This window comes from Barbus barbus (genome assembly GCF_936440315.1).
Source record: "Barbus barbus genome assembly, chromosome: 16".
NCBI classification, from domain to species: Eukaryota; Metazoa; Chordata; class Actinopteri; order Cypriniformes; family Cyprinidae; genus Barbus; species Barbus barbus.
In genome coordinates, this window is record NC_136744.1 from 17,439,091 (window position 1) to 17,456,775 (window position 17,685).

The 17,685-nt window shown below is 38.6% G+C and overlaps 1 protein-coding gene across 1 annotated transcript in view; it reads left to right on the forward strand.

Annotated features, from left to right (window-relative positions):
• LOC306882188 (sodium/potassium/calcium exchanger 3-like) overlaps positions 1–17,685 on the forward strand; it is an 80,401-nt gene that overhangs the window by 47,080 nt on the left and 15,636 nt on the right. The window contains exons 3-6 of the mRNA XM_079436662.1: positions 10,448–10,524; positions 16,890–16,964; positions 17,380–17,464; positions 17,569–17,672. Of these exons, the coding sequence (XP_079292788.1) occupies positions 10,448–10,524; positions 16,890–16,964; positions 17,380–17,464; positions 17,569–17,672 (341 nt within the window). The remainder of the gene's footprint in view (positions 1–10,447; positions 10,525–16,889; positions 16,965–17,379; positions 17,465–17,568; positions 17,673–17,685) is intronic.

Sequence of the window (17,685 nt, forward strand, 5' to 3'; positions counted from 1 at the left end):
CGAGAGGAGGTCTACAACGCTCCACACGCTGGACGTCCTGTAAGGAGACTCACCTAGAGCCTACCTCTCACAGACTGTCCTAGCGGAGCTCTGGCGAGCGAAGGCCTCTAAAACTTTCTAAGTGAGAAGAGGCCTGACGATGCTCGCTGAAGAGTCGAGCTCTTGGAGCGGAGGCCTACTACACTCCGTACACTGGGAATCCTGTGAGGAGGTGCAGCTACCACTCACATAACTGCCCCAGCGGAGCTCTGGCGAGCGGAGATCTCAATAACTCTCAGTAGCGAGAGGAGACCTGCGACGCTTGCCGACTTTGGCGAGCGGAGGCCTCTAAAACTCTCTAAGCGAGAGGAGGCCTGATGATGCTCGCTGAAGAGTCAAGCTCTTGGAGCGGAGGCCTCTGCATGACGACTATCTAAATCGAGAGGAGGCCTATTACACTCCGTACACTGGGCATCCTGTGAGGAGGTGCAGCTACCACTCACATACAGTAACTGCCCCAGCGAAGCGCTGGCAAGTGGAGGCCTCGAAAACTCTCTGTAGCGAGAGGAGGCCTGACAAGACTCGCCGAAACGGTCGAGTTATATGCTAAAACGCTACTGTCAATCAACAATCGTGGGAGGGGCCTCCGTCCGTGTGACATCACACGGACAGACGGCTCGATTTGAAAAAGGGGTAAAGATTTTAGTAGATTAAAAAAAACACTGGGGGGATTTTTATCATTATAGGGTGGTTGTGTACACACACTGCCAACACACATTTCAGTTCAAACAACTTGTAAAAGTGCATGTAGCATTATATGACCCCTTTAAAAGAAAATAAAAAAATACTATATCATGACATATATCGTTATCGTGATATAAAATTGGTCATATCGTGATATAAGATTTTGGTCATATCGCCCACCCCTAATTCAATATGTCAGATCAGCAGCATTTGTTAGTTTGTTGATTAGTTTATGGTTTTATAAATCACATGATCCAAAGTGATGTTTTGAAATAATTTTTCCAGCTGTAGTGTATACTTTCTTTTCATGTAACTCTTTAATTACTTCCATTCATGTTTTAAGGTCTTTTCTCAGACACCTCACTCACAATCAGGTCAAATATAGCATGGCATGATCACGATCAGTCTCAGCGTAATTAGATTGGGCCCATGTCTCTGGCCAGCTGGAATAGAGTTCTCGCTTTCTCTTTCTTTTTTGCTGTTATTCATAACTTGTTGCGGTTCAGATGAGAGCTCTCTTCTTAGCTACACTTGTCATTTTCTTTAGCTTGCTGTGTTAACGAAAAATACTGAGAAACACAATCACCCCATATTTTCTTCTTGACATCAAGCACAATTGTCAGTTTCCCCATACTTTTTTACTTATAGGTGAATGACTGTTTTCAGACAGTTAGATTTCTTTTTTGTTGCAATATGTTGAACAAATAGTGAATTATTTTTTATATATTCTCCCATTCTCAGATATTAGATGTCCATCCCATTAGGTAATGTGCCACCCAGCTTTTTAAGTGTCAAAAAAAGTTTAATACAACCATATGTGTTTTCAGAAACTGTTTTTTCAAGCACTCTTAACTGCCATAATGGAGGCATCAGTAGACCGATTCATATTTCTTGGAAGCTTGATGGAAATTTGTCTCTGCTTTAGCAAATACACATCTGTCGGGAAAAAGGGAAAAGAGTCCTTGAATCTCTCCATCTCATCTCCTAAACCACATGGTCATTTTTAAAGCTTTTTTTCAAATTGTACACTCCATGGCATAAGGGCAGCCATATTTTAATAATGGAGAAAATGTATTGAATATTATTTTTCAGGCGTCCTGCACATATCATCATGCAACAGATTAGGACGGGATTTGTGGAGCTTAGCTGATGGACACATGCTGTCCCCAAACACCCTGCATATACAAACACAGAACCAGCAGAGTTGAGGTACAAAAAGAGATGGATTGAGTGTGGAAGTTTTAATGTCCCTTACATACTACTATTTGGGCTCAGGTCATTGTCATCCCCCTGACCACTCCACTCTGGATAACATCACATAATAATGGATTAGATCATGCATCACACTTGTGTAAATGACAATACATGTAGATAATAACATTTGAGAAGCTGGATATTAGTTCAGAAAATGAATTGGTTTTGTTGCAATGGCATCTTTTAGAAGCAATAAATCAATGATAATGTATATGAATGGCAGTAGCACTGATACAATACATATCTAGTTTGTGACATCATCTAACATGGCACGTCTGATTGGCCTCTGCTGATTCTGCAACCAGTCAGCTTGCTGATTAACATTTAAATAGTCTGGTGCAACTTGTTTGCTGCAAACAAACCCTCCACCTCCCCCAGCTCCACCCATATAGATAGGTACAGGTAATTTCAAGTGTGTTATATGTGCAGTAGCAGCAGCATGTCTGTGGATGTATTGTCACTTGCTAGAGACAGAAATTATTATATTCATATTATTATAATACTGTAAAAACTTAATTTATATATCTATATAGTATTTGACTTAAATTTGTTGAAAACAATGTTAAACCTTTTTCTTTAATTTAATAATATTTTATGTTAAATGAGACGTTTTGGGTATCTTGACCATTCAGAGCAAAAAAAAAAAACACAGTCATTTCCCCTTCTGCTTTTCTACTTTTAACATCTGCTCACTACACAATGTCTTGTAGTGTGCATTTGTGAATTGTTCTTAAAAAGCCTTATCTCCTGAGATCTATTTAATGATGTATAGGATTAGAATGAATCATTTATACAAGTCTGAATTATATAATATTTGTGTGCTTATGTAAGAGGCATGGACGAGCACTGTTTTTTCCACATGTGAGCCTGGACCCCAGTTGCTACAGTGCAGGTCAATCCTGCTTGATCCTGCATAGATTTAAAAGTCAGGGATTTGAGAAGGACTCTGCGTCTATCATCAGATATGCTTATCCACGGACCCTGTTTCTTCTGCTATATATGTGTGTGTGTGTTTGTGTAAGAGAGATGGAGAGAGAAAATGTTTTAGCTCAAAAACAGTATGATTTGACCATTGCATGCCTTCAAATCTCCTATCACTTATGTTCTCTTTGCTCGACCTTTTTACATAAGCAGGTACAGAACATTGTGTCTTATTTATCTGTTGACCTGGTTAGAAAAATTAGCCAGTTTTCTTGTGTGTTATAACATTTTGTGGTAGAAAAGTCCTGTTATTAAGGACTCTTAAGTTATTAAGGACTCTTAGTGTTTTATCATATATGGAGCCATTAGCAGCACAATGTAGTTGTGATTGGTGTACGAGGGAAGAGAGCTCAGCTGAAACAATTGCATGCTGATGTTAGTGCAGCAGTGAGGGGCTTGTGAATAGCTTTAATTGAATCCAGGAGTAATTGGTCTTGGTATCTCAGCTGTGTTTGAGGCTGACAGCGGAGAGGACTAGTGTTGTTGGCATGTAAGTCATGTCATTAATTAGCGGTCCTGAGTGTCCCCTCTCAAACGTCGTACCTGAAGCACTTGAGCACCGCTACCTATGTTTACAGTCAACACTTCAGCCCCTCTCAATCACAGATTTCCCTGTCAAGATGGAGATAATAAACTGTGTATCTGTAACATGAGAAAAGCAGTAAAGCATTCGAACTGGGTCAAATGCAGCTTGTAAGAGACTCATGTTATTGATAAGATTCACTAATGTCATTGAAATGCTTTTATGTTCACTTTTATGCTGCTATCCTTAGTGTTATAAAAACATGGTATATGAACATTTTATATATATTTTTAAATACTTTATTTAATAGTATAATGGTATTTTTTTACATTTTAATTTAATCAATTTTAATTTTAATTTTTAATAATTTTATAATTACTATTATTTTGGTAACTATGCACTATTGTCATTTCTGTTAGTTTTTTGTGTATTTCTATTTACGTTTAATTTATTATTATTTCAGTTTTAGTGATTTTAATACTTCAGTTTATTTATTACTCAATTTTCTTTTAGACTGGCATCATCATAAATATAGCTGAATTACATAATTTGGTATAGAGCACTGATCGAGCTTTTTTAAATGAATAATTTATTATCTTAAGTTTTCTTTATGTCACTCTTCTGTGTAATTCCACATCAGTGGATAATGTCCATAGTGACAAAGTTGTTTGAGGACATGAACTGGATTATGTGTTTCCAGCAATGTTTAAGTGCAATTTATAGAAATTACATTGTTAAATGGACGGAAGGCAATTTATGTCATCTGGGAAAACAGTTTGACAATTAAAGCAGCTTTATAGGGGAAAATCACTTAAGAGGCAGAACTTTTTCATGGAATCTGTCAACGACTCAGCATCTGTCCCAAAGTTATGTCACCAGCAGCAGTCATTATGTTGCATTTCATATTGAAGTGATCACTAAATATGCCAGTGAATGCCATATTTGCACTCCATAGGGTTCTGGATTATAATTAAGTCATAATTAAACTCCAAGGTCAAATATGGACATGGACCAAAAAGCCAAGAGTTGATATCTAGGAAAGTGAGAGTTTCTTTGACAAAGTGAAAAAAAAAACCTTGTCATCATGAGGCTTTTATGAAGTTTCCGATTTGACGATTGAAAAAAAATAAAATACAGTGTAAAAAAGCAATAGGATATTACTACTACTTTAAAAAAGCCTCGCATTGAGTATTTGATTTAGTTTTTGAATGATATTAACTTCTAGGGAAGTTGGTTTTCAGTGCAGCTTTTCATTATGTAAGAAGCCACAAGTGCTTTATATATCATTACGCTCTACTTGTTATCGTAGTCTAGCTTGGTCGCTAAGTGAATCAGTTGTTTGACTCGTGTCTTTGATGATGGAAAGTGCGATATCTTTAGAGCTCCCTTGGGAAATTTGTTTTAAACCACACAAGCTTTATAATGACAGAGACAGCATATCAAATCCTCAGAGGAGTTTCTGTAGTAATCACCAAACATAAGTAATGAAGAGCAAAACAATATGCCTCCACCGTGCCATGTTTTTCTGTTAGGAAGTTAAACTGTAATTTCTATGTAGTTTCCTCATTTTTCCCTCATTATACATATAACACCTCAATCAACCCAGAAAAGTTCCTAATAATGAAAATACCTGTCAGGACTCACTTTACCCTAGATTTACTCCAGATTTTCTTCCCATTCGGCTTTCCCAAGCCACAGGGGATACATTAATTAAAGTTAATTTGATATCTTAAATACTTGTGTTCTTTATTGGTTTAGTTCACAGAGGTGCTCTATCTATCTATCTATCTACAGTACAACACAATATGCAGCAGCATTTATACGTTTAAATTGCATATAGTTTTCATGTGTGTATATGGAGTGTATTCAGGTAGACTTTGCTTTTTTGAACATCAATTTACCGTATGAATAGTTGCATCTGTACAGTATATGTGTATAAGCCACAGCACAACAACTACATATATTCACATCTCTAAACTCCTTTAGGAAGGAGAAATTCTTCAGTTACTGTTTGTCTTGACAACGGAAGGGCTTTAAATTCATCAATTAGATTTAATTGACAACAGATGCTGCCTTCCTGTTGATTGGAATTACAGAGGTCTGACTCTCAGTTAAGCTGTTATGTCTAACTCTCTCTGTTTGACTGACAGCTACTCCACGGCTGTGTCTGTGTCCGAAAACCTCAGGCAGCTGCCTTGCTGCCTCTCTGTCCAGTCACTCAGTGACTAAACAGGCGGTGTTTTGTCTCCTTAGGAAACAGTTTTTGTCTCCCAAGAAATCTGGCTTTCAAGGCACAATAACATCATGTCTAATAATGTAAAACAAATTCCAGTTTGCTTTAAATATATATGCATGCATGAGGATATTACATATATTCATGATATACAAATAAATACACATTGCAAGTCTCTTATGCTGCTCACCAAGGCTGCATTTATTTGATCATATATACAGTAAAATTGTATTATTGTGAAATATTATTATTAACTGTTTTCTATTTTAATATGTTTTAAATATAGTTTATTACTCTTAAGACAAAGTGTTACGGCGCGAACGAGACGTGTGGATTCATTTGTAAGCTTTATTCAAAGGCGTGGTTAAAAAAAAGCAAGGTTCATACAGTGGCAACCAGGAACAACAGACAAGACAAAGAGTAATCCTAGGGCAAGCGTGGGTCGACGATCGGCGAACAATATCCAACAGGGCAAGGCAGAGAGATAATCCAGGAAACACGGGCAAGAATCAAAACACTAGAAAACACGCAAGGCAAGGCAAGACTATGATAACTGAGTGGGCTCCGTTGAGTAGCTATCACTAGGAGAGTGATATACGCTATACAATACTTGGCAGAGAGGAAGAGGAAGTCAATGGTTTATGTAGGGTGTGTGATCAGTGCAATCAGCTGTTAGTGTGGTGCAAGAGTCCATGTGGTGAGCGAGTGACCTCTGGTGGTGAGTTAACAGAAGTTCATAGACCAGATTCATGACACAAAGCACTCCTGTCTTCAATGTCACATGATCCTTCAGAAATCATTCAAATTTGATGATTATTAATATATTATTAATAATCCAGGATTCTTTAATTAAGGTTAATTAAGGTATATTAAGGTTCTGCAATACATAAATATATTGTGGAAACTTAAATTCCTGTAGAGCTGCTTTGCAACGATTTGTATCGTAAAAAGCGCTATACAAATAAACTTGAATTGAATTGAATTTAATTTAATGAATAAAAGGTTCAAAATAACTAGAAATCTATTGTAAAATTTAAAATGTATTTACTGGCACTAATCAATTTATTAAATGTGCCCATGCTTAATAAAAGTATTACTTTCGTATAAAAACTTTCTGACTGCAAACTTATGTATAACTTATGTTCCTTGAAAATGAAACTTCCACAGCTTCCATCAGACAGCATTTTTATTCTGTCCATTCAAAATCCAATGAGAAGGCATGTTAGTGGATATCTTAGAGGATGTTACCTTGTACCATTTTGTCTTCCTACTTTTGTATACTATCTGCAAAGGCAGCATTTTGGCCAACTTTGAAGTTGAAGCATTACATCTTCTGATTTTTAGCCTTTGAAGTAGACTTATTTAAACCGCTCAAAGCTTACAAAATTCACTGAAGGGAACTTGGATGCGTACGGCTGTTTCATGTCCTCATGAGGAGTTGAGCAGTTCTCAGAGGAGGAGCAGGGGGCCGGCGCTGACAGCGGTTAATGTATGTGGACAGTCTTCATGTCCTTCCTGCTGGCCATTAGTCTCCTGGTACTCTGGAGGAGGAGGAGGTTGTGCAAGGTCCAAATCCTGCTGAGAATCAGCCCTGTCCTTCTCTATCCTAACATTCCAGGAGATTTTAGTCTTTTCTCACTAGCTTGGAATGTTCTTGTCTAATTCTCGCTAGCAGTCGCTCTGGGAGAGGAACCGAGGCCTCATCCATTTGTTTTAACTCTGTTGCCAGTGTACAATAAAGAGATTTCGAATTCACTTCTGTTTGTTTGCCTCCTCTGTAATTACAGAAGGGACCTTTCCGTAGACCCTTTCAACATTACCAAGTTCATCTTTCTGTTGTTGTTTTGTGTTCTTTAATTGATCCGCTCGCAGTAACTGGCTATTGTTTAGTGCTGCTTTATTCATTGGCGCTGTAATTGAAATTATATTAATCAGAATCTCTTGTACCAGGGAACGCTCTGCGAAGAGAGGCTGTGACTCTCTAATGAAGACCACACCAACAATGAAACCCATGTGAACCAAGAGCACCAGAGCAGATCTGTTGTTCCTTGGATAAAAATAGGCAGCTGACTCTCGGTCCAGCGTTTCATTCATCTGTTTGTCATCAGAAGCCTTTTGTCTCTGTTTATGTGTGTGTGATGAGCAATAGGAGACTGGCATGAGACCTAGAGGTCGTAGAGCAAGGGTCAGTCTCTCTTTTCACACACTTCAGGAACTGTCAGTGTGTAATTTTGAAGGATTTGTATCATTAAATGTACCATATACAGAAGCACCAGGTGAGAGCTTCTTTTTTTTTTTTTGCTAGTGGATGATAAAGCATTGTTTTGTGAGTTGTTTCGGGTTGTTTGAGCTCACCTCTGTGGTGTTTCGGGCATTGGGGGCAGTGTGAAGCCTGCTGACGCATTCAACCTCCCCGGTGATCTGGGAGAGAATGTCACTGCACAATGCGCAGCCATGGACACGTACAAACACCCTTGCAGATATTCCTGTAACGACTGCCATGTTATACAAATACTGTTATGTTGTTCTTTATATGAAACAGAGCTAGCTTGTAGTTTGTCAACTTTGCTCACAATGTGGTGGCACAAGAGAGTAACATTACATCTGTGCAAAGAGGAAATCACATTGTATGTATTTGTTGTGCAGTAATGTAGCCAATTGTGAAAATGCTGAATCTGAAATGACTTTTTAATAATTAAAAAAAATATATATATATATTTAAATTGCAACTTTTTTTTCTTATGTGAAGGTCACATATATAGCACAGTTTTTAAAAATTACATTTGTAAATAAACTTTTTACCTGCTTTTCATTATGGCTACTTATTATGTGCACTATTTTATTTTTGTCCTTGCCTTAGACCCAGACCTTTAATCATAAAATATTATATTTAAAATGTCTTACAAAAAGAGTTTAATTATTTTGATATTTATGGTGTGAAAATTATTTAAATTAGTTTTTACCTCATCACTTTCCCTCAATTGTAATGTAATTTCTATCATAACCAACAATTTTGCCACTAGCAAAGGTTTATGAAATGTTAGTGTGCTTAGTTACCAAGAAGACACATGTGTCAGTGATAGAGCATGCTTAACATGAAATATGACACATGATATGTGATATGATATGAAAATCAAGAATAATCTAGGTAATTATCACTTATGAAGAATATCTTATTTGCTCATTATTTCCTATATCTGTAATTATGACACTTAATATGAAAAATAGTAAAAAATTACAGAATTTTCCAGTAATTGTTAGTGGACCAATTAAATTAGTGGAGGTGTCAAATTGTTTTAAGAGAACTTAGTTTCTAAAAGTCCTTAGGAACAAATGTGTGTAGAGATAAAGAAAAACAAATGAAACTAAAACATAAAAAAGCATGCAAAATTATTAAACTTGCTTTTAAAAGATGAGACAGAACAGACATAAAAGATGCTGTTTCTAACAGTATTGGAGACAAAAAAAAAGTGTTAGAGGATCAGACAAGCAATTTATTTTAGTCTCTCAAGATACCATCTGTCTTTCAATCATAAAAAGTGACAGGCGTTCAAAGTTGCACACATTCTGAGCAATGAAATAAATCAGGTTTCACGTTTGCGCAGAGAGATCAGGCTTTTCCCCCGAATGGAACAAAGCTGGTCTCTGGGGTCTCAACGCTTTTCAATCAGGACTGTAGTATCTTGGATGTTGACGTCATGGCAACAGACTGTGTAGGAATGAGCACAATTGCAACACTTCAGACAGCTCACGGCTGACTTTGTCACTCCCACCATCTTAGAACATGTAAAACCGAATCCAGGCAAATAAGTGGCCACTCTCACTGACCCGATTCTGTCGGCAGGCTGCGGGCTTATCAATGGAGCCGGCCGGGTGACACGCTGTGGCAGTGAATAGCTTGTTAACAGAGCAGCGATGGACTGGTAGCAGCAGTAATGCAAGAACAGCTCCTGAAAATCATACCAATGCCACAGTCATATAGTTGTCAATTCTCTCTGAAGCTCAGTGAATGACGTCTGATAAAGTCATTTTGTTGTTCTGAGCGATCAGAGCAGAAATGTTTCACTGTATTGGTTCTGCTGATGAAAAATGAACTCTTTTTGGACTCTTAAAGGGATTTTTCACCAATGTCATCATTCACTCCCCCTCATGTGTTCTGAAACCCATATTCTTTTATAGGAAACAAATGGAGATGTTACGGAAAATGTCCAAGCTGCTCTTTTCCATACAATGAAAGTGAATGGTGACCAAGGCTGTCAAGCAAGATTTTATAGGCAAAATATTTAGCGAATAATGACCTAAATTTTAAGCTGTGTCATGCATCTTATAATACGGCTTCAGAAGACTTCAAGGCTTTTGTGCCCATTTTGAAGCTTGACAGCTTTGGTGCCCAAACACTTTCATTGTATGGAAGAGAGAAGCTCAGACATATCTGCGAAATATCTCCTTTACATTACACAATTTTCATTTTTGAGTGATCTAGCCCATTAATGGTGACAAAAGTATATGCCAGCATATTCTACTTTAATGAGATGAATTTATGCTGTGTAATTAGTCTGTGATTGAAAGCTTTTACTATTTGTCTTCTGGAGTGATCCATATGTTTAATTATATGCTGGATAATGAGTGGGAAGAATCTCTGAGAAACGTGTGCGCTGCTCTGTGTTATATGTGGATTATTCATGTAGCTAAATGTGTGTGTGTGTGTGTGTGTGTGTGTGTGCTTTCTGCAGGTATACATGAGTTTCCTGATGATATCTTCACCAACCAGGAGCGAATGGACGGGGCTGTAGCCTTGCACGTTCTGTGTGTAAGTATCTCTACCGTCTGATTTTCCTTTTCAACATTCAACACAGTAGTTTGAAATTACACAAACACTTGAAGTCACAAGGCTGTGTGTTCCATTCAAGCATCAGGGCAGTCTCTGGATTCACCTGTATTATTTGTTACAATGGCTACAAAGGATTTTCCAAGTGACTTACTCATTGGTACACATGAATGAATTGATCATGCTAATTTTCAGGTTATATTACCTCACTTGAATGGAGAGAAGGCTTTGTTCTACTTAAATATTATTGTGAGAGTTTGTGTCCAATCAGGATGTCTTTGCCACATTAACCAGTATGACAAATACATTTAACTCAACTGTTGTGTGTGACAACATGCCCCAATTACAATTATGTATGTTAGTTTGATGAAAGTATGCAAAAATATAATAATATTTGGAATGTACAGAAATTATATCTAATATGTAATTTCTGATGATCTGAAAAAAGACTTGAAAATATTTTATGTTATATGCATTTATAAATACTTATTAATTGTTTAATAAATGTATATAATATGAAAAAATATTATACATTGCATATTTTATATACTGTATATTGTAAGATCAATAATGGTAGCTTCTAATATTTTTTATATGGAGTAGCTTTGGTAATGACTTGTTCTCATTTTGAAAGGTATTCTTTACTCTGATGAAGTGTATTATTTATGAAGAAAGCTCATTTATTAGATCATTTTCTTCCTTCCTTTAACATTTCCAGTTACTTCCATTAATGGTATCAGTGTTTTCATGTTCAGATGCACTTTATAAATGATCTACAGTAGAACACGATGAAGCCTGTACACATCTTGGCATGTGTTTTAGTTCTTACCTAAAATAGTCAAGTCAAGTCACCTTTATTTATATAGCGCTTTTAACAATATAAATTGTGTCAAAGCAACTGCACAATATCAAAAAAGGAAAATAGTGTGTCAATAATGTCAAATGAAAAGATTTTTAAAAAATCACTTGATTTTCAGTTAAAGGCATTTCATTATTGAATTCAGTGATGTCATCATCCAGCTCAGTGCAGTTTAAATAGTGTCTTTGCAATCAGGTCGACGATATCGCTGGAAATTAAGTGTTTACTGTTTTACTGTTTTACTGTAAATACTGTTTACTACAGTGATTGTGCATATAGAGAGTGAGATTGGAGTTTATAGTCTCTGGCAGTCTATGCCAGATGACGCAATCATTTGTTTACAATAACACACAATAGTGTTCCCTCTGCCAACAGTATTTCCTTTAGTTTCTGTTCTTTCATGCATTGAGTTGAGTGCTCTCTAGAGATTTTAAATGGAGCCAAAGTGAAATAAGACTAGAAGTTGGAAGCAGTGTAAGCTGAGTGGCTGTCCAGAGCCTTTTTGAATCACGACTTGATAGAATGTTCATGAATGAACATTCGGCAGAACACACCACAAAATCTTTTACCGGATTTTGATTTTTTGGACGTTTTGCTGGACATTGTAGTTGGCGGAGCCGTAGCTCTGGTCAAAAGCTACAGGAGGCGCAGACGGGGGAAGAGAGCCGGTGCGCTCGTGAAGCTTCGTCAGCGCGGATTTCGTACGGCGTTGCCTAGCATCCATCTGGCGAATCTCCGCTCTCTACCCAACAAAACGGACGAACTCCTGCTCTCCCGGACAAATAAGGATTTTTCTAACTGTGCTGCTCTTTGTTTCACGGAAACCTGGCTAAATGGCAACATACATCTGTCTAATTACCAGCTGATCAGAGCAGATCGCGACGCAGAATCAACGGGGAAATCGCACGGCGGCGGGACATGCTTTTACATCAATGAGAGGTGGTGTACAGATGTAACTGTGTTAAAGAAGATGTGCTGTTTAGATCTAGAACGCTCTTCATTAACTACAAGCCGTTCTACTCACCGCGGGAGTTCTGCTCGTTCATTCTTGTGAGTGTCTACATTCCACCGCAAGCACACGTGAGCACAGCTTTACAGAAACTCGCTGATATGATTACAGAGAGTGAGCAACAACACCCGGACTCTGTTTTAATCATTTTCGGGGACTTTAATAAAGCAAATCTCTCCCGCGAACTGCCAAAATACAGACAGCACAACACATGTCCCACCAGAGACAGTAATATATTGGATCACTGTTACACAACAATAAAGGACGCATATCACTCGGTTCCACAAGCAGCTTTAGGACTGTCTGATCACTGTTTAGTTCATCTTATTCCGTCCTACAGGCAGAAACTTAAATCTGCAAAGCCGGTATTAAGAACTGTTAAAAGATGGACTAATGAAATGAGCGGGATCTACAAGCCTGTTTCTCTCTCACTGATTGGACTGTTTTTGAAGCCGCTGCCATCGATCTGGGCGAGCTCACAGAGACTGTAACATCTTATATTAGTTTCTGTGAGGATATGTGCATTCCTAACAGGACTCATCTAATCTACAACAATGACAAACCATGGTTTACTGCAAAACTCAGACAGCTCCGTCAGGCCAAAGAAGATGCTTACAGAAAGGGGGATAAAACCTTGTATAAACAGGCCAAATACACACTGGAAAAGGAGATCAGAGTGGCAAAGAGGAATTATTCTGACAAGCTAAGGAACAAAAATCTCTTCCAGTGATCCTGCATCAGTTTGGAAAGGAATGAAGTATATCACCAGTTACAAGACACCATCCCCCAGCACTCTGGAGAATCAACACCTGGCAGATGACTTGAATGAGTTTTATTGTCGTTTTGAAAAATCACCCCACACCCACCCTGAACTCCTCTCCACACAACCATTAATACCTCCAGCAACCCTCCTCTCCCCCACACCTACAATTCAAATCACCGAAGAAGATGTGTGCCAGGTCTTCAGGAAGAACAAAATAAGGAAAGCACCAGGCCCAGACGGTGTGTCACCAGCCTGCCTAAAAATCTGTGCTGATCAACTGGCCCCCATATTCACACAGATCTTCAACAGATCACTGGAGCTGTGGAAAGTCCCCTCATGCTTCAAACGCTCCACCATCATCCCCGTCCCAAAGAAACCCAAAATTACTGGACTTAATGACTACAGACCTGTGGCCCTAATGTCTGTAGGCATGAAATCATTTGAAAGACTGGTTTTGGCTTATCTGAAGGACATCACCGGACCCTTACTGGACCCCCTGCAGTTTGCCTACAGAGCAAACAGGTCTGTGGATGATGCAGTCAACATGGGACTGCACTTCACCCTGCAGCATCTGGACAGACCAGGGACTTATGTGAGGATCCTGTTTGTGGACTTCAGCTCCGCTTTTAACACCATCATCATGGAAACCCTTCAGAATAAACTAACCCAGCTCTCCATCCCCACCTCCTTCTGTCAGTGGATCAACAGCTTCCCGACAGACAGACAGCAGTTAGTAAAGCTTGGTAAATTCACATCCAGCACTCGTACCATCAGCACTGGAGCTCCTCAGGGCTGCGTACTCTCCCCACTGCTCTTCTCCCTCTGCACCAACGACTGCACTTCTAAAGACCCCTCTGTCAAGCTCCTGAAGTTTGCAGATGACACCACACTGATCGGCCTCATCCAGGACGGTGACGAGTCTGCTTACAGACAGGAGGTTAAGGAGCTGGCTGTCTGGTGCCAGAAACCCCCCTGCTCTCCCCCCACTCACCATCATGAACAGCACTGTGACTGCAGTGGAGTCATTCAGATTCCTGGGCACCACCATCTCCCAGGACCTGAAGTGGGATATTCACATAGACTCTATTGTCAGAAAGGCCCAGCAGAGGTTGTACTTCCTTCGCTAGCTGAGGAAGTTCAACCTGCCACAGGAGCTGCTGAAACAGTTCTACTCCGCCATCATTGAATCCATCCTCTGCACTTCAATAACTGTCTGGTTCAGCTCAGCTACCAAATCTGACCTCAGAAGACTACGGAGAGTAGTCCGGACTGCTGGGCGAATCAATGGTACAACCCTCCCCACTCTCCAAGAGCTGTACTTATCCAGAGTGAGCAAAAGGGCTGGTAAAATCACTCTGGACACCTCACATCCAGCACACTCCCTCTTTGAACTGTTACCGTCTGGCCGACGGTACAGAGCTCTGAGCACCAGAACGGCCAGACACAGAAACAGTTTCTTCCCTCGGGCAATCCATCTCATGAACACTCAACAATAAACGTGGAACACACAACTATAATACATTATACATTCACCACACTCACTTATTTTATTTTTATTTCTCATTTCTAATTTGCTCATACTTGACCTGTACATACATAGTTGTCTATAATATATATTGTGTTTTTGCTGCTTCGTACATTGCCTATTTGGATATTTGTATATTATTCTCTTATTATCTGTGTTCTGTCCTGTTGCTGTCTTTCTGTTGCACTGTGGAGCTTCTGTCACTATAACAAATTCCTTGTATGTGTAAACATACTTGGCCAATAAAGCTCATTCTGATTCTGATTCTGAATCATTTTCATTGAAGTGTGATTCATTGACATTTCTCTACCTGCTCTACTCTATGGCCAAAAAAACACATAGACATACATATTTATATTCCTAAAGCACGGATGTTTTAGCTTTGTTGTTGTTGGCTTTTTTAAAGACCTGAGAGATAAGAAAATTGTTTTATGTGGTAACTGACATCATGCCACCCACAATGGATGTTGATAGAACTTAATTTATATTGAACCTGGAACATGAATGATTACATTAATGCTGTCTTAATAAATCCATTGCAGTTGGACTTAATAAAATAAACTGAGTTTCTCTATTCCACCCCATCATCGTAAGCTATCACAGAGAGACTATTCATCATGCATCAGGCTTTCCTGCCCCCATAGGCCATGTCTGAGCACACTTTTAAGTGAAGCACTGATGCAGTACTGTGTGTTCCTGCTGAAATCACCTGCAGGGTTGGTTTGACACTGCCATTGTTGTGTGTTGTTTAGGTAGTTGCCCATGTAAGCAGAGAGTGAGTGGATGGTAAAAGCTGCAGCGAAAACCCTCTAAGACTCCCTCCAGCTGTTTACATGTTTTATTTATCTTTTGGGGCTTCAGTAGCCCTTGTCAGAAGGTCAAGAATAAAAGGAAGGGGAGGGAATGAGAGTGGAGTGGGATGAGATTACGTAATGGGCACACAGTGCAAGCATGGCAGCGTGACGGCTGAATTAGATGCACTGAAGTCTTGGCGGGAAACAGTTGGCAAACGGATCCCAGGAGTGAATGGGAGCTGGCTTTGAAAGGACAGTGTGTGCTTGCATCCATGTGTATCTATATGCAAGTTATATGTGAATTCATGCTTATTTAACAATTTTTTTATTCTCAAATATTTTCAAATGTTATATATAATTGACAATAATTAATATATTTGAATTATTTATTTGTATTTAAATTATGTATTTATTAATTAGTGTTTATGTACTTTTTTTAGTATGTACATGCATAAGTTCACATGCATATGTGTGTGTTGCATGTCAAGGGACTATGACATCTGCGATTCACACCCATCTGACCAGAGCAGATGTTGGAGCAACTAATCCACACACAGCTCTTTTATGTAAAACATGTCAGACTGTAAAAAAAAAAAACATCAGTTCCATCCCTATTGAGCATGAAACAAATAAACTTTGAACCCCCAGCCCCCACCACCCTTCACTCTGTAAAGGGCACCAGCTTGCATCAGTGCCTTTCTGTCATCGGAACACTTTCTAAGAAAAGGTCTGAATAGTCCCAGTGGACAGACGTCCCACTGGACTGCAGATTGCTCTGAGAATTTAATGGTGTTGACACTCGTGTACTCAAATGTGCTCAAACGCAAGAATTTCACTTTGCACAAATTTCATGCGCTCCCTGCAGTGGCTTCTAGAGTCTGTTTTTTTTTTTTTTTTACTTCTTATGTAATGTGAAGTTACAGAGGCTTCATCACGTGTCGCAATCTAATTTAAGGTGGTATTTCCACAGTGGACCATTTTGGCTTTAAAGGAAGAAAATGAAAATTCTGTCATGATTTTCTCACCCTAATATTTAATTTCTAAAGGTGAAGTTTTGAATAAAATATCCTGGCTGCTCTTTTCTAAATTATGCAGTGGCTCTTAACCATTTTGACCATTTTGACAGACCATAATTTAAAAGAATAACTGTTATAATTTACATACCTTTTAGTTGTTTCAAACCTTCTGCTGCTGCTGAACACAAAAGAAGATATTTTGAAGGATGTTGATAACCAAACAGTTGCTGGTCCCTATTGACTTCCATAGTATTTTTATTTTTTCATGCTAGTTCAACCGAAAAAATAAACTCATACAGGTTTGGAATGACTAGAAGGTGAATAAATGATGACAGAAATAGTCTTTACTCTTTCTCTCTCTCTCTCTCTCTCTCTCTAAAGGCCATGTATATGTTTTACGCACTGGCATTGGTATGTGATGACTACTTTGTGCCCTCTCTGGAGAAGATCTGTGAGGTAAGACATTTATTATGTCCTTGCTAATGTTCTACATATGCTAAGTCATTTAAAGCAAGTTTGAAGGTAAAATATGTAATTATTTATTTAATATTTTTCCTGTCACAGTCTAGGCTACTTTAAAGTTTTGAAGCTATTTTGAGTTTTTCTGGAAATAAAATAAGATAGTTGTCATAAGAAAATATATTAATTAAATATTTCTATTTTGTCCCAATCTAAGCTATTTTTTGTAATAATTCTACTATGTTTTTAATACAAAAATATTTAAATTAAATATTTCTACTTTCTGACCAATGACAGATGTGTTCGAGAAACTCAAGATTAGTCATTATTTTTGCCTGTGTTTTGTTTGGTGCAAAATTTTCCACTTCATCTTTGACGTCTCTCTCTCTGTCTGTGTGTAAATGTGTTGTAGCGCCTCCATCTCAGCGAGGATGTAGCAGGAGCCACATTCATGGCAGCAGGAAGTTCAGCTCCTGAACTCTTCACTTCGGTCATAGGTAAATGTCTCTGAACACAGCGTGCTTTTGGAAAACAATTCCCCACACATTTGAACATGGACCTTCACATGCCCTCTGTAAGCCACCCTGTCTTCTCTGTGCAGGTGTATTTATCACCAAAGGAGATGTGGGAGTGGGCACAATCGTGGGTTCTGCTGTATTCAATATCCTCTGCATCATCGGAGTGTGTGGGATCTTTACTGCACAGGTGCTTATTACTC